The 18046-nt window shown below is 48.7% G+C and overlaps 1 protein-coding gene across 1 annotated transcript in view; it reads left to right on the top strand.

Annotated features, from left to right (window-relative positions):
* The window catches only part of LOC121585310 (vacuolar protein sorting-associated protein 13B-like), a 719687-nt gene that overhangs the window by 403209 nt on the left and 298432 nt on the right, over positions 1 to 18046 (top strand). The window contains exons 25-29 of the mRNA XM_045226113.1: positions 2310 to 2513; positions 9709 to 9880; positions 12910 to 13024; positions 16338 to 16482; positions 17866 to 17934. Coding sequence (XP_045082048.1) covers positions 2310 to 2513; positions 9709 to 9880; positions 12910 to 13024; positions 16338 to 16482; positions 17866 to 17934 — 705 coding nt within the window. The remainder of the gene's footprint in view (positions 1 to 2309; positions 2514 to 9708; positions 9881 to 12909; positions 13025 to 16337; positions 16483 to 17865; positions 17935 to 18046) is intronic.

Genomic DNA, 18046 nt, shown 5'->3' with positions numbered 1-18046 from the left:
ATATCAGGGGTGTATTGTGGAATAAAACACTACTGAAGGGGGCAGAGAACGTGTAACCAACTGCCCCCTTCCCACAGACACACACACACACGCACGTATTTGCTCAGTGCGGTAGACCTTGTGCTTCACTGGTCCTCCAGAGTCCAGGCACTGTGCCGTCTGTCTCCTAGCCTGCCAGCAGTGCTCCATGTCGGGTATGGCAGGCAGCTGTTGGCCTCCTCTGGATCCACGTTAGCACTTCTTCCTGGACATGTTTGAAATGTATTGTCATGATTTCCCTTTGATTTATGCTTATTTGTAGAAGGTGTGTGTTTGTGTGTATGTGTGTGTTCCTGTATGTGTGTGTGTCTATAAATTCAGACCCATAGTAGTAGACATGCATATAAAACATGCGCGTGTGTGTGTGTGTGTGTGTGTGTGTGGCCCCCAGCCCAGGGACCTTCTTCTCTCTCTGTGATGCTGAAGAGCTGTGTGTGGCCCCCAGCCCAGGGACCTTCTTCTCTCTCTGTGATGCTGAAGAGCTGTGTGTGGCCCCCAGCCCAGGGACCCTCTTCTCTCTCTGTGATGCTGAAGAGCTGTGAGTGGCCCCCAGCCCAGGGACCCTCTTCTCTCTCTGTGATGCTGAAGAGCTGTGTGTGGCCTCCAGCCCAGGGACCCTCTTCTCTCTCTGTGATGCTGAAGAGCTGTGTGTGGCCCCCAGCCCAGGGACCCTCTTCTCTCTCTGTGATGCTGAAGAGCTGTGTGTGGCCTCCAGCCCAGGGACCCTCTTCTCGCTCTGTGATGCTGAAGAGCTGTGTGTGTGGCCCCCAGCCCAGGGACCCTCTTCTCTCTCTGTGATGCTGAAGAGCTGTGTGTGTCTGGGGAGGCCAGGATCTTGGACAGACATGGAGCTTTGACTTCCAGAAATTAGCTCACTGTTAAAGAGCGCAACTCTGCTCAGATCCCCCTTCCTCTCTTTACTTTGAAACACACTTCATACATTAATAATCCAAAGCATTCCCCGTTCTCTCTCTCTGTCTCTCACTTTCTCTCTGTCTCTCTCTTATTCTCTCTCTCACTATCTCTGTCTCTGTCTCTCTGTCTCTCTCTCTCTCTCTCTCTCTCTGTCTCTGTCTCTCTCTCTCTGTCTCTCTCTCTCTGTCGCTCTCTCTGTCTCTTATTCTCTCTCTGTCTCTCTCTGTCTCTCTCTCTCTCTCTCTCTCTCTCTCTGTCTCTCTCTGTCTCTCTCTGTCTCTCTCTCTGCCTCATGTTTTCCACTTTAGTTCAGTTGTGGTTGTGTTTTGAAGTTCTGGCTCTAGTGAGTGGGTGTGATGTGATGGATATAAATATTAGAAACAGTTAACAGTGGAACTCCTCTTCTAACTGAATCCAGTCTTCCTAATGGGAATAGATGACACTTGTTGCTCACAGTCCAAATGATATGCATGTCTACTATGGGTCTACATCTATAGACAGACACACATATAGGAACACACACCTGATCCCCTCTCCCTCTCCTCTCTGCTGTAACAAGGCACAGTATCATATAGCCATTAAGCTGCCTAGCCAAATCAAGGTAATGGTCTCTGAAGTCATAACTTCATTCCGGCAGTACATGAGAACTCTCTGATGCAGTTGTTTAGAAATAATGGCTTTTCTCCCTTTTTATTCTGATCTCAGAACTGTTCTGCTCTACTCTGTTCTGCTCTGCTCTGCTCTGTTTTGCTCTGCTCTGTTTTGCTCTACTCTGTTCTGTTCTGCTCTGCTCTGTTCTGCTTTATTCTGTTCTGCTCTGTTCTGTTCTGCTCCGCTCTGTTCTGTTCTGCTCTGTTCTGCTCTGTTCTGTTCTGCTCTGCTCTGTTCTGCTCTGCTTTGTTCTGTTCTGCTCCGCTCCGCTCTGTTCTGTTCTGCTCTGTTCTGTTCTGCTCTGTTCTGCTCTGTTCTGTTCTGTTCTGTTCTGCTCCGCTCCGGTCCGTTCTGTTCTGTTCTGCTCTGCTCTGTTCTGCTTTGCTCTGTTCTGCTTTGTTCTGTTCTGCTCTGTTCTGCTCTGTTCTGCTTTGTTCTGCTTTGTTCTGTTCTGCTCTGTTCTGCTCCGCTCTGTTCTGTTCTGTTCTGCTCTGTTCTGCTCTGCTCTGTTCTGCTTTGTTCTGTTCTGCTCCGCTCTGTTCTGCTCTGAGGGTTGCTGACCTTTCAGGGCCAGGGTGAATTAGTAATTAAAGATATATCTCTCCCTCTCTCATGCTCTCTCTCTCTCTCTCTCTCTCTCTCTCTCTCTCTCTCTCTCTCTCTCTCTCTCTCTCTCTCTCTCTTTCTTTCTTTCTTTCTTTCAGGTCCAGTTGCTGTATGAGTTGTTCCTGTCATGGAGTTCAACGTGGGCCCGTCTAGAGAAGAGGGGCCTCCTGCGCCAGACCTCCACTATCCCAGACCCCCCCACTGGGCCGGCCCCCTCCTCCCCCGTCCGCTCCAGCGCCGGCACCGCTCTCCCAGACACCAGCACTTGCTCCCCCTCCGCTGATTTTGGATCCCCCACCGAGGTTAGACACACACACACACACGCAGGCAGACACAAGTAGGCATGCACACACACACACACACAAACACACACACACACACACACACTCCTCACACTAAGTGCAGTATAGAGTTGATGTGTTGTTTTACCCAAGGTGCCATGACTCATGAAGTCACATGTTTTGAAGCCGTGGCTGTATACATGGAGCTGGACATGATTTATCATTTAAAACTCAAATCTAGTTTTTTGTGACGGTCCTGAGCGGTTATGTTAGCGTCAACACATGGTGTGTGTTTGGCTGTGTTGGTGGAAGAATGCTGTTGTGTTTGGTTGGGGAGTTTTAACATACTCTGGAAAAACCTCATCAGGTCTGTTCTCCTACTAAACAGTGCTAAACACTACCCACTGTGGACATGATATCCATTTGATGAGTGTAAGCTAGCTCTGATTGAGTGTAAACCTGCCGTTCCAGACCTCTTCATCAGGAGAGAACAATAACCTGTATTTACATTTTGATTCAGAAAAACACCCTTTAGAGTGAACTGCAACGAGGCTGCTCTGCCCTGTGGTGCGTGTGAAATCACATGGAAACATTACAGAGGGATGGGACTAGAGTAGTTCTGAAATCACAGAGGGGTAGGGAGGGTGGAGACAGGGAGAGGGGTAGGGAGGGTGGAGACAGGGAGAGTAGAGTGGAGACAGGGAGAGGTAGGAGGTCAAATAGGAGGGTGGAGACAGGGAGAGGGGTAGGGAGGGTGGAGACAGGGAGAGGGTAGGGAGGGTGGAGACAGGAGATGGGTAGGGATGGTGGAGACAGGGAGAGGGGTAGGGAGGGTGGAGACGGGGAGAGGGGTAGGGAGGGTGCAGACGGGGAGAGGGGTAGGGAGGGTGGAGACAGGGAGATGGGTAGGGAGGGTGGAGACAGGGAGATGGGTAGGGATGGTGGAGACAGGGAGAGGGGTAGGGAGGGTGGAGACAGGGAGAGGGGCAGGGAGGGTGGAGACAGGGAGAGGGGTAGGGAGGGTGGAGACAGGGAGAGGGGTAGGGAGGGTGCAGACAGGGAGAGGGGTAGGGAGGGTGGAGACAGGGAGAGGGGTAGGGAGGGTGGAGACAGGGAGAGGGGTAGGGAGGGTGCAGACGGGGAGAGGGGTAGGGATGGTGGAGACAGGGAGAGGGGTAGGGAGGGTGGAGACAGGGAGAGGGGTAGGGAGGGTGCAGACGGGGAGAGGGGTAGGGAGGGTGGATACAGGGAGAGGGGTAGGGAGAGTGGAGACAGGGAGAGGGGTAGGGAGGGTGGAGACAGAGAGAGGGGTAGGGAGGGTTGAGACAGGGAGAGGGGTAGGGAGGGTGCAGACGGGGAGAGGGGTAGGGAGGGTGGATACAGGGAGAGGGGTAGGGAGAGTGGAGACAGGGAGAGGGGTAGGGAGGGTGGAGACAGAGAGAGGGGTAGGGAGGGTTGAGACAGGGAGAGGGGTAGGGAGGGTGGAGACAGGGAGAGGGGCATGCAAGCGGTAAAGGCAGGCAGGCAGTAAGGCAGGCAGTAAGGCAGCAGGCGGTAAGGCAGGCAGGCAGGCAGTAAGGCAGGCAGGCAGTAGGGAAGGCAGTAAGGCAGGCAGGCAGTAAGGAAGGCGGGCGGTAAGGCGGGCATTCAGGCAGTAAGGAAGGCAGGCGGTAAGGCAGGCAGGGAGTAAGGCAGAGAGGTAGTAAGGCAGGGAGGCAGGCAGTAAGGAAGGCAGGCGGGTGGTAAGGCAGGCAGGCAGTAAGGAAGGCAGTAAGGAAGGCAGGCAGGTGGTAAGGCCCCTGACAGACCACTTGTCAGTGTTTACCCTAGTGCAAACAGTGGTAGAAGTGTTTAGTCCTCCGGGACACCGGGTGATTGAGTAAGAATGCAGGAGCTGTTTTGATAAGTCTGGGCAGCAGCAACCCCCAAACATCTCCGACCCTCAACTCTCTCCTTCTCCTGTCTCGTTCCCCTCCCCCTCTCTCCTTTCTCCCCTCCTCTCTTCTCTCCTCTCTCTTCTCTCCTCTCTCCCCTCATCTCTCTCTCTCTCTCTCTCCCCTTGTCTCGCTCTCTCTCTCTCTCCCCTTGTCTCTCTCTCTCTCTCTCTCTCTCCCCCTCGTCTCTCTCTCTCTCTGTGTGTGTTTGGGTCTCTCTGATGAGTGAAGACAAACTATGCTGAGAAAATAAATGTGTGTCCTGTGTGGGTAAGAGGCGCAGCGTGGCAGTGGGCCCAGGAATTAGACTGTATACTTTAGGGCTTGGCGTGTGGAGGTGTGGGAACGGGGGCTGTCTTTGGCCTACAGGAGGAGGAGAGGAGAGGAGGCTGAGGCGGGCCTGGAACGTGGCACAACCCCCCCCCCCTGCTCTGCTAGCCCAGCTCAAGGCCTCACATTGGGGGCTGGGGGGGGGGGCAAGTAACAGGGGAGGGTAGAGGGTGTGGGGAATCCCCTCTCACCTCTCCAATGGCTTGTCAGGTGATGAGTTGCCAATGTGTGTGTGTGTGTGTGTGTGTGTTTAAGAACAGAATAACACACACCAGGTACAGTGTGTATATATATATATATATATATATATATATATATACAGCTCAGGAAAAAATTAAGAGACCACTGCAAAAATATATGTTTCTCTGGTTTGACTATTTATAGGTATGTGTTTGGGTGAAATTAACATTTTTGTTTTATTCTATAAACTACTGACAACATTTCTCCCAAATTCCAAATAAAAAATTTAACTTTGGAAGAGTTCAGAAATCCATATTTGGTGGAATAACCCTGATTTTCAATCACAGCTTTCATGCGTCTTGGCATGCTCTCCACCAGTCTTTCATATTGATGTTGGGTGACTTTATGCCACTCCTGGCACAGAAATTCAAGCAGCTCGGCTTTGTTTGATTGCTTGTGACCATCCATCTTCCTCTTGATCACATTCCAGAAGTTTTCAATGGGGTTCAGGTCTGGAGATTGGGCTGGCCATGACAGGGTCTTGCTTGATCTGGTGGTCCTCCATCCACACCTTGATTGACCTGGCTGTGTGGCATGGCGCATTGTCCTACTAGAAAAACCAATCCTCAGAGTGGGGGAACAATGTCAGAGCAAAAGGAAGCACATTTTCTTCCAGGACAACCTTGTACGTGGCTTGATTCATGCATCCTTCACCAAGACAAATCTGCCCGATTCCAGCTTTGCTGAAGCACCCCCAGATCATCACCGATCCTCCACCAAATTTCACAGTGGGTGCGAGACATTGTGGCTTGTAGGCCTCTCCAGGTCTCCGTCTAACCATTAGACGACCAGGTGTTGGGCAAAGCTGAAAATTGGACTCATCAGAGAAGATGACCTTACTCCAGTCCTCTACGGTCCAATCCTTATGATCTTATGCAAACCTCAGCCTGGCTCTTCTTTGCTTCTCATTGATGAAGGGCTTTTTTCTAGCTTTGCACGACTTCAGCCCTGCCCCTAGGAGCCTGTTTCGAACCGTCCTCGCCGTGCACTTCACCCCAGCTGCCATTTGCCATTCTTTTTGTAGGTCACTTGATGTCATCTTACGGTTATTGAGTGACATTCGAATGAGTTGACGGTCATCCCGGTCAGTAGAGAGTCGTTTTCGCCCTCTGCCGGTCTGTAGCTTTGTTGTCCCCAATGTCTGCTGCTTGACCTTGCTCTTATGAACCGCCGTCTTTGACATTTTAAGGATGGAAGCAACCTGACGCTCACTGTATCCCTCTGCCAGTAAAGCCAGAATTGAACCCTTCTTTTCCTCACTCAAAACGTTCCTTTTCAACTCTTTTGGCATGGCCAATAGTTCTTTTTTCATTAATATTACTTTTGAGGTACTATTAGCACTGTTTTTGCCATCCAGCTGGTCCTATTGCAAGAGGATAGTGATGACCACAGCAGTGGTTTTTATACTTTTCCTCGTTAAATAGGATTTGGTTAAGGTGTCACCTAATCAGTACCTAATTCAGTAGAATGAGGTGTGCCTGTGTTGGAATTCAACAGACACAGGAATGGAATGGCTGTCATACATGTAGAGATGCTGATTTAAGAAAAAAAAATTGCAGTGGTCTCTTAATTTTTTCCACAGCTGTATATATATTAATTCAACTTTTGTTTTTTATACTTTTTTTTGGGCAGGGAAACCAACTCAATAAAATGACTAAAACCAAATGGAAACTGTGTAGAAATGATAATGGACATACATTCATACAGTTTCTTGTCTATGTCCAGCTCGCAAATAATCACCAAAATGAAAGCTAGATAGTCAGGGAGCATCGACAATTCCAAAAACGATGGATAGAGGTACATTATTTGCCAATGTTTGGCCCCTGGGGCCAAATGAGTTTGACATCCCTGGTTTAAGGCTCTAGATTTCTGTCACGATCGTTGAGAGACGGGTCAGACCAAGGTGCAGCGAGGTGTGCGAACATGTTTATTTAACTCAATAAACATACACAAAACAAGAAGTAACGTGAAGTCCTCAGGCTAAACACATACAAGCCTAACACGGAACAAGATCCCACAACTAAGGTAGGCAAACAGGCTACTTAAGTATGATCCCCAATCAGAGACAACGAGCGACAGCTGTCTCTGATTGGGAATCACACCCGGCCAAACATAGAAACAACACATCTAGATCTTAAACATAGAAATTCTAACATAGATCCTCACGCCCTGACCAAACCAACTAAAGACAACCGGCCTCTCAAGGCCAGGGTGTGACAATTGCAGAAAGTGACAGTTACAGGTGTTAAAAAAATCTAACATCTCTGAGTCAGAAGGGGGGGTACAGCCCCCCTCCGGCCCTCCACCGGCCCGCCACCGGCCTTACTTATCAGCACCACCTTGTTAAAAAGTCCTGGGGAGAACCCCACAGGGACCCAATCCCATATGGACACCTAAAACCTACGCACTTCATGCACTTGTGGAGAATTGAGAGGATTTGACAGGTGTAAGCAATATGGTAATAGCTCCACCTTGCCCTCTGATAGGCTGGATAGAAGTTTCACCATATTGCTTATACCAATCAAATCCTCTCAGATCTTCACAAGTGCGTGGGGTTTAGGGGTCCATTTGGGATGTATCGCGTTACTCAACTCTACCTCTCCTGGACCAGGAGGCACTGTTCTGTTTGGTTCCTTAGCAACAGATAATTGATTACAGTGAAACGGCAGTTAGAACATGTGGCTCACGGTGATTGAAGATAATTCAACGTATTACCTAGAGTATTAATCACTTTAAAAGACTTGTTAGGTATGTGTGTAGAGGGCTCTGGTCAAAAGTAGTGTGCTATGTAGGGAATAGGGTGCCATTTGAGACTCATCATTACAGTATCTCACCAAGGGGCCTAGAAAAACTGCACAGACATTTCATTGAGAGAATAATTCTTAACTCCTAGATTGAGTTTATTGTCTCCCGCCTTGCTGGCCTACCCCACATGCTTCTCATCAGCAATCCCAAAGATTCCTTCCTATATAATCTGAATCTATTTTGAACGTCGCTGAATCATCATTTCTTTATATTGTTGTCGTCCGTTGTTATTGAGATCTGCAGTCAGCCTCAAATTCACTATTCCATTTACTGATTAGCATCAACCCCAGTTACCCTACAGGGGAGAGGAGAGGAGAGGAGAGGAGAGGGGGAAGGAGAGGAGAGGAGAGGAGAAGAGAGGAGAGGGGGAAGGAGAGGAGAGGAGAGGAGAAGAGAGGAGAGGGGGAAGGAGAGGAGAGGAGAGGGGTAAGGAGAGGAGAAGAGAAGAGAAGAGAAGAGAAGAGAAGAGAAGAGAAGAGAAGAGGAGAGGAGAGGAGAGGAGAGGGGGGAGGAGGAGGGGAGAGCAGAAGGGAAGAGGAGAGGAGAGCAGAAGGGAGAGGGGGACATAGTTTCTTCATCTGGTTTGTGTTTAGAATGTGTAATCAGAAGGACCACAGAGGGTTTCATTGAGCTGGTCGATAACCTACTCAACAACCACAGGTTAATACCATGATACCACCAACCTGACACACAGACACCACACACCACACCACCACCCTGACGCACTCAGTCTGTCATTACACTGACAGGCTCGCTCTGCTCAGTGGAAAGTCTCTCTCCAAGGCTGTAAATTGCCATATTGTTTGTTTGTTGCGTTCTCGCTCAGCGTGTCAGCCACACAGATATATGTTAGGAAAACAGATCCCCCAGAGGGCAATGGGAAGAGATGGGAGAGGAGAGGAATAAAACATGTCCCAATGTTGTCATCCATAGTCTCTTGCCAAACCCAGTAATGAGCTAAGAGTTAACAGAGGGACTCCTGGGCCTCCTCTTCCTCCTCCTCCTCCTCCTCCTCCTTCTTCTCCTCCTTCTTCTTCTCCTCCTTCTCCTCCTCTTCTTCCTCCTCCTCCTCCTCATTCTTCTTCTTCTCCTCCTTCTCCTCCTCTTCCTCTTCCTCCTTCTTCTTCTTCTTCTTCTTCTTCTTCTTCTTCTTCTTCTTCTTCTTCTTCTTCTTCTTCTTCTTCTTCTTCTTCTTCTTCTTCTTCTTCTTCTCCTTCTCCTTCTCCTCCTCCTCCTCCTCCTCCTCCTCCTCCTCCTCCTCCTCCTCCTCCTCCTCCTCCATCTTCTTCTTCTTCTTCTCCTCCCTCACCAGTCCATCTGGGTGCTAGAGGCATGTGAGTGTGACAGTAGGAATCCCACACAATCCTTCCCCCAATGTCCCTTGTCACCATGCTCCACTAACCACATACTGATGTCACTAGGAAAGCAGAGCTGCTCTGACGTTTTGTTATGGCTAGAGACCAGGGGACAATCACACACACATGTTCTGCTGTTATTCTCTTGTTAGTTGTTATTCTGTCTCAGAATATTACTTTTCTCATTCTCGTCTGTTTTCCCGACATGGGGTTTCACACACAGGCCTGACAAACACTTAACTCATATCAGTTTCCATTAGCTGACTGACTGACTGAGAGAACAGAGGGGTTTCCCTGCTTAGTGACACTGAGGGGAAAGACACAGGTCTAATCAAGTAGTGTCCCTAACAGATGTATGTACTTTGTTTATGGCCTTGTCATTCATAGGCTCCTGCTCCTGACTGACCAATTGAATCCTGTTGTTTGAAACACAAAGCTCCTCTCTGTTTCCTGGATTGGACCATGGTGCTGGCAACACCAGGGATGTGGATTAGAACCCCGCTTGGGTCTCCTACTGTATACCCAATATGTGCATTGTGTTGTTTCTCCCAGGGTGACTCTGTTCCAGCGGGGGACGACTCTCCGTTCTCAGACACGGTGACCCTGGAGCAGAAGACCAACAGTATAGGGGGCACCAGCGGAAAGGTCAGCCTCTGGATGCAGTGGATGTTGCCTAAAGTTACCGTCAAGCTGTTTGCTCCCAACCCCAATGCCAAAAAGACAGGTACCTGGTTCTCTCAAACACGTCAGTACATCAATACTGAAACTAAAGTAAACACTATTTCCTGGGTTTATTTGTTCACGCCGATTCCCAAGGATTCTCTTATGATATCCATTAAAAGTTAGATTTGTTAAATGGTAGCTTTGCCTCACTCAGACCTGCCCCCACCCAGGAGTCATTTAGTCTTCCAGTAATCTTGTTCATTCGATTTTGTCACTCCTGAGGAATGAAGTGTCTGGCGAGCCCACCTTGGAGCCCAGATCTAACGGAAGAATGGATACATCATCCATATGTTGTTTTCTCAATGGACCTCTCTCTGTGCCTGAGAAAGAGGGAGGGTGGGAGGGTGGGTGGGAGGGTGGGAGAGAGGGAGACGGAGTGAGGGAGGGAGAGAGGGAGGGAGAGGGGGAGAGAGAGAGGGAGGGAGGCGGAGAGAGGGAGAGAGGGAGAGAGAGAGAGAGAGGGATGGAGGGAGGGAGGGAGGGAGGGAGGGAGGGAGGGAGGGAGGGAGGGAGCGAGAGAGAGAGAGAGAGAGAGCGAGAGAGAGCGAGAGAGAGAGAGAGAGCGAGAGAGAGAGAGAGAGAGAGAGAGAGAGAGAGAGAGTGTAAGGGGATGGTTCTGTAGGAGTGCCCTCCTCTCTCTCTGTGTAGATTTAGTGTGGTGATGAAAAGTTAGATCTACCTTTAATTGGTGTCTGTAATATGAAGCATCTGCCATCCAGATAGCTGGGCTTAAAGAGCTCTGTGGTGGAACGCTGGGAGGACCTCACAGAGATGGTTCGACTTAAAAACATCCTAAAGAGGCATTACGCTGGATCAGGACTTAATACACACACACACACACACACACACACACACACACACGAGGCATAACAGTGGATAAGGCCTTAATATCAGCCATGTGAGGTAGAATCCAACACGCGTCCACAGCATTAGCTAATCACCACGTAATATCACTGTATTGTTGGAGGAGGACTGCACAGATATTAAATGTGCAATATTATATACATTTCTGCAGACAGCTAATGCTGCTGTGCATCATACGTGATGTAATGGTTCCCTTTCAGTCAGGCACTTGGTATAACGTACTATGGGGAGTCAATGACCAATCATGTTCATCTTAAGAAAACTGAAATCATGCCCAATGGTCCAATGGATGCCAAGCCTGCCCTCGGAAGCCCGGCCTTCCTGGCTCACATTAATTTACTAAATTCTTCGCTCTTCAGCTCTCCTGAAGGAAGAATGTGTCACGCAATTTACAACATTTTCAAGGACACGAAAGACTACGAGTTTTGGCTCCGACTTGGGTGTCTGTTAGTGTGGGGAGAGTACTCGTTACCCCAGATGTTGCGAGGTTTGGGTCTTGGTAGAGGTTTTTGTGTTTGCTAAAAACCCACTACATTCTGCTCTGCTTGTGTAGCCGGTGCTTTCTTGCTTGAGTAAGATGGCCAGTGGTAAGAGTAAGTTCAGAAAGGCTAACCAGCCTAGTTTGAACCTCAGACCGTGCCCTAGGGCGTGTGGTTTCACAATGAAAATTAAAGATACTCATGAGTGCTGTCCTGTTTGCCTGGGGTGGAAACACGCTCAGGAGGCTTTGGCTCGGTACAGTTCGTGTGACCATTGTCTCCGACTGGGTTTACTTCCATTGGGCGTCGGACTGACTTTGTGAGAAAGATTGGGGCTGCTGGCGAAGATTCTTCCGGTGAAGCAGCCTCGGGAATGGGGTTGTCTGAGGCGAGGAGAGAGCAGCAGCAGTGATTGGAGTTGATAGGGGTGTCATCCCAGCCGAGTGAGGCTCACTCAGGTTTCTCTGGCAGTGTTCAGAGTCCGGATTCTGGGGATGATATACTATCCATGGTTGGGCTCTGGAGGATTTTCAGAGTGTGAATCGGATGACATCAGGCCGGAGCAGCCTAAAGCCACGGCTTTGGATTGACCTGGGGAGAGTGAACCAGTGTTGGTTAATGCACCTTTGATGGAGCTGTGTCGTAAGGAGGCAGATCACCTGTGGGTGGATTGGCCGTCTTCTCCCCAGGTTTAGGGTCAAGTATTTACCTGCAGTGGTGAAGGGTCGCTTACCCCTGTTTAAAGGTTTCGCGGATGAGCTAAAGGCGACCTGGGATTCCCCTCATTCAGCCAGGCTGGTGCTACCAGGTTATGGCGAGTTCATGAATGTAGAGGGTATGGAGGAGGCGGGGCTCATTTGCACAACGCCAATGGATGGAAAGCTGGTGAGTTACTTGGCTCCATACCGTCCCTGGGGGAAAGTATGGGGTGACGGTGGTGGCTCAGCGCCAGCTCTGGTTGACGTTGTCCTGGATTCCTGTATTCATTAACACGTGTTGTTTGACCAGTGATTCAGACTCTTCATTAACATGTGTGTGTGTGTTTGACCAGTGAGTCAGACTCTTCATTAACACGTGTATGTGTGTTTGACCAGTGAGTCAGACTCTTCATTAACATGTGTGTGTTTGTTTGACCAGTGATTCAGACTCTTCATTAACATGTGTGTGTGTGTTTGACCAGTGAGTCAGACTATTCATTAACATGTGTGTGTTTGTTTGACCAGTGAGTCAGACTCTTCATTAACATGTGTGTGTTTGTTTGACCAGTGATTCAGACTCTTCATTAACACGTGTGTGTGTGTGTGTGTTTGACCAGTGATTCAGACTCTTCATTAACACATGTGTGTGTGTGTTTGACCAGGGCCATGAGTGTGTCTATGGAGCTAGCTATCTGACCCGGGTCTGGATAGGGTTAGGGCCGCCCAGAGAAATCCAGACATCACAAACACACTGAAATACACACATTGCCATAAGCATGCCAGGTAACACACACACCCACTCACATGATCTGCATCCCACTAACGTCCTCCCTCCCTCCCTCCCCTCTCTCTCTCTCTCTCTCTCTCTCTCTCTCTCTCTCTCTCTCTCTCGCTCTCTTTCTCCTCCCTTCCTCTCCCCCTCCTTCTCTCCCTCTCTCCCTCCCTTCCTCTCCCCCTCTCTCTCTCCCTCTCTTCCTATCTCTCTCCAGAGATCTGTGTGATCAGTGAGGCTGAGGATCTCAGTGCATCAGTGGATGTCCAGGATGTTTACACCAAGATCAAATGTAAAGTGGGCGGCTTCAACATCGACCAGTACAAGACCAGGTACAATACACAGAGAGAGAGAGAGAGAGAGGAAATAAAACATCTTCATCCAGATGTCTCCTAGTCCTCCTGGATCCTGCTGGGTGTTGATGTCTGACAGACAGGCTAGCTCACTCCATGGGTTTATATCAGTGGTGGTGTTTCTCTCAGCTTCTCACAGCACAACAGAACATTTAATAATAGCAGAAAAACAGGGGATAAATAAATCATTATATTGACTTCATTGTTCTGAGGGGGAGTAGAAGAGGAGTGGTGAGAAGAGGAGGGTCGATTGGACCTGATGGCTTCCAGCTGCTCAGCAAGAGAACAAGGGATGGGAAGGAGGGATGAGGGAGAGATGGAGGGATGGGAGGTCCTCATGTATCAGAGCCCAGGATGGGTTTCCATAGAGACTAGAGAGATGAATAGAAGAGACCCCTGCTGATTGAACTCCTCACCTCCAACAAGGGGGAGGGAGCCAGAGGACACACTGCGCTGGGATGGAGCTGGAGACAGAAGAGAGGGGATGGGGGTGGAGCTATGAGAGAGGGGGCTGGGATTGGGGGGAGAGGGGTTGGGGCTGAGCGTGAGGAGAAGCTCTCTTCCATTGAAAGGCAGTCCAAAATAATTATGCAGATGTTGAAACATTGGCATTGTGTGAAGAAGCTGTGCCATAAATGTGCTGTGCATGTTTAGCCCTCCTATAGCCGTCTCCTCCTCCTCCTCCTCCCTCCCAACACGTACTGGGTTCTCTCCAGTGACAGTTATTAATTGATCTATTCTACGCCGTACTGAAACACATGGGAGAAAGAGAGATGAGAGAGGGGAGGAGAGAGGAGAGCAGAGAGGGGAGGAGAGGAGAGAGGGGAGGAGAGAGGAGGGGAAAGGAGAGGAGGGATGGGGAGGAGAGAGGGGAGGAGAGGAGAGAGGAGGGGAAAGGAGTGGAGGGATGGGGAGGAGAGAGGAGAGGGGAGGAGAGAGGGAAGGAGAGGAGAGAGGGAAGGAGAGGAGAGGAGAGAGGGGAGGAGAGGAGAGAAGGGAGGAGAAGAGAGAGGAGAGGAGAGGAGAGGAGAGGAGAGGAGAGGAGAGGAGAGGAGAGGAGAGGAGAGGTTACATGGGAGTTGAGGTTATGATGTCATGGGGTGAGATGGAGGTGGGGTGAAACTGGGTGTCTTCATGGTGTCATCTTCAGTTCATATGGTTTCTAATCCACAGGTTGTCCCATAGAAGCTAATGTAATGTACAGTATCATAATGTACAGCTATTATACTGATCTGATCTTGTCCTCTTGGTTTCTGATACTGCATCTGAATGGATCAATGCCTTATGATTTGTCACTGTCATTGTCAGTGTTTAAAGCTAGGGGTAAGGGTAAGTATGGAGCATCCAACAGTCATGTTTCTGTTACACAATTACAACATACTCAGACAGAACCTAAACAGTATATTCATCAATATGATAACACTTACAGTGAAATACAACTTCATTATTTCGATGATTGATTAAAACATCAGCTGCTATGATCAGATCCTCTCCATAGTTCCTGGTTGCAAGGCTCAGTTAAGTTGTATTAGCTACAGTATGACGCTATGTGTTCCAGGCCTGGTGAGGGCTGGCACTGTGGCCATTATGAAGGAGTCATTCTACAGTGCAAGGACACAGCTGTGGTGAGGCCTTCGTCTAGAGCAGCCTGGCGCTGTGCTCTGCTCCCACTGACCGCCAGCCCAGATATATCTGCTATCTCTTAGCCTAGCTAGGCCTATGACATCTCTACTCTGACCACTGGAGAGACGGGGGGACACAGAGACACACAGACATAGACCAGGGTTTAAACAACATCATGTGTAATGGAACCTATTTGACAGATGCGACAAGGGCCTTGAAGGTCAAGAATAAGGTTTTCAGTTGTCATTTTGAAGAGATATAATGACAGTAAGAAGTCGGTGTTGTGGGTCCCCCCGTCCTCCAGTTGCTCGGATCTGCTATAGTAATCTAATGGAATCAGGTGAGACTGTGTTTCTGTGACACGGCCCCAGTCCTCCTGTCCCGGGGTGATGATGTCACAGTGGTCTGGAGATGGCCTTGTGCTGTCACCTGCTGCCCAGGTCTCTGGCTAAATATACACATCAACACCTGGGCTGTGTTCAGGAAGGTGACATGTTCCAAACATTGCAGATAGAAATGTAATGATTAAAGTTCACACAATGATGATCCCTTATTTGACATAACAGACATAGCATATCTGTTGTACTATGCACATTTCTATCTGAATGTTCTGTAACGTTGCACCCTTTATAAGTGTAACAGTGTTCTGTTACCTGCTCGCCGGCCTGGCAGGAAGTGTGGTAGCCGCCCGGCATAGTTCACAGCATAAGACCATCCCTCAATGATCCAGCTGCTTCAAGCTAAAGGAGATGAAACTCTTTGATTTGTTTGGTTCTTCTCTTATTTTGTTTTGCAAAAATCATCAGATCTCTTTTCAATCTAATCTCAATGCTCTTTATTTATTTGCATTTGTCCCATCTCCTCCCTCCCTCTATCTATCTCTCTGTCCCATCTCCTCTCTCCCTCCCTCTATCTCTCTGTCCCATCCCCTCTCTCCCTCTATCTATCTCTCTGTCCCATCTCCTCCCTCCCTCTATCTATCTCTCTGTCCCATCTCATCCCTCCCTCTATCTATCTCTCTGTCCCATCTCCTCCCTCCCTCCCTCCCTCTATCTATCTCTCTGTCCCATCTCATCCCTCCCTCTATCTATCTCTCTGTCCCATCTCATCCCTCCCTCTATCTATCTCTCTGTCCCATCTCCTCCCTCCCTCTATCTCTCTGTCCCATCTCCTCCCTCCCTCTATCTCTCTGTCCCATCTCCTCCCTCCCTCCCTCTATCTCTCTGTCCCATCTCCTCCCTCCCTCTATCTATCTCTCTGTTCCATCCCCTCCCTCCCTCTATCTATCTCTCTGTCCCATCTCCTCCCTCCCTCTATCTATCTCTCTGTTCCATCCCCTCCCTCCCTCTATCTATCTCTCTGTCCCATCTCCTCCCTCCCTCTATCTATCTCTCTGTTCCATCCCCTCCCTCCCTCTCTCTCTTCTCTCTGTCCCCCTCTCTCTCTCTCTCTCTCTCTCTCTCTCTCTCTCTCTCTCTCTCTCTCTCTCTCTGTCCCGTCCTCTCTCTCTCTCTCCTCTCTCCTCCTTTCTCTCTCGTTTCCCCCCTCTCTCCATCTCTCCCCCTCTCTCTCTCGTTTCTCCCCTCTCTCCATCTCTCCCCCCTCTCTCTCCCCCTCCCCTATCTCACCCTTTCTGATTTTTGCTCCCCCCTGCTCCCCCTCCCTCCAGTCCAGAGGAGGGGTCTGGTCTTGCTGTAGGCCGCTGTGGAGGGGTGGTCCTGTCTTGCACTGATAAGCTGAACAGACGTACAGTGCTGGTTCGACCCGTCAGCAAACAGGACTCCTTCAGCCACTTCTCTGGCTTCGTTCCGCCTGTAAGAATACAGACAGCTTCTTCTTTAGCTGTCAGACCTGAGCTCTCATCAACCTTGGTCATAGTGGTTTAAAGAGATTACAAAATCCCATATTGGTTTCCTTACCCTGTAAGCAGAACTATCCCGTTAACTCCCATCATGCTTCAAATAGTGCACTACAGTGGCATAAGATTTGATATGGGACTTCACATGCCATAAAGACTGAACTGAACTCTGTTTGAGTTTCCTTTTCACCCATGCATAGTCACTACAGGAATCGCTTTAAAATTGACTAAATGGACCTCACATTGGCTTGGAGGTGATCGAAGAACTACCCGTACAGGTAGTAATAAGATTGACTTGGAGGTGATTGGACCACCTGTACAGGTAATATTAACTGAAGTTGCATGCTGGTCCAGAGGGTTAGAGGTCAATCTCTCTCATAGATGTTTAATTCACCTGTTGTTCATATGATAGTACAATGGCCAGTATTAAACTGTTCTCCATCCATCCAGTGATAATAATCTAATAATCCAAGGTTAACGAAAGCTCAGCCAAACTCTAGTGTTGTGATTGATGTGTAAAGCAGTCTGCTCTTTCCTGGAATAGCTTCTTATCTCCTAATCATCATGCGCCTCGCATTTCACATTCTTTTCTTAACTTTATTGTAATTGGAATAAATCTTTTGCCGTAATGAATTTGTGCAAATCAGCCATTAGATTGTTGCAGTAGATAGTTGTTGCTGGTAAATCAGAGTAATGCTCTAACCAAGCCTTATAAGATACCATAGTTGTAGTTCTGCTAGCTACAAAGAGATATGCTCTAACCAAGCCTTAGAGGATACCATAGTTGTAGTTCTACTAGGTACAGACTGTACATCCATTTACTTCCTTATTGTTAGAAGCACAGCCCTCCTGAAGGCACTTGGTATCCTCTACGGAGTAATACTAGTGTAATTTAGGGATAGACAGATAGATTGATGTCTTTGTAGCTTCAGCTTGGCTAACTCCATCAGGCTCATAGACAGTCACACACAGTACAGGGCTGGCTTCACATAGACACATTAAACCTCCTCTTGGAGACTGAAAAAAACACAATCAATGGAGATTCTCCACAGCCAGTGTTTAGTCCAGGGAAGTGTCCGACAAGGCACCCTACCCCCTATGTAGCGCACTACTTTTGACCAGAATCCTGTGGGCTTTATGAATGTGGTAGTGATGCATTATGAGGAGGCTATCCATAGGAAGTGTTACCAAAAGCTCTCTTCTTTCACTGGAGATTCTCCGTTTCAGTCCAGGAGTAGGTTTAATCTGGGTCAGTGAAGCCAACTAGCTTTAGTGTTTATGGAGTGTTCCGGTGTGAATCTGTTGTCTCAGTCATGCTATCTTGATCTCCACCAATCAGACAGCAGCCAAGGTCTTGGAGGTGTCCTCCCACCAGCAGCACGGGTTCTTGTCCATCACATACACCCAGGTTAGAATTATTATTATTGTTATTAATACTATTATTATGTATTAATTATTATTATTATTATTATTAGTAGTAGTAGTAGTAGTAGTAGTAGTAGTAGTAGTAATAATATAAT

Source organism: Coregonus clupeaformis, chromosome 17 (assembly GCF_020615455.1).
Source record: "Coregonus clupeaformis isolate EN_2021a chromosome 17, ASM2061545v1, whole genome shotgun sequence".
Classification (NCBI taxonomy): domain Eukaryota; kingdom Metazoa; phylum Chordata; class Actinopteri; order Salmoniformes; family Salmonidae; genus Coregonus; species Coregonus clupeaformis.
The sequence above is the reverse complement of the archived record's forward strand: the minus strand, read 5'-3'. Positions and strand labels throughout refer to the sequence as shown.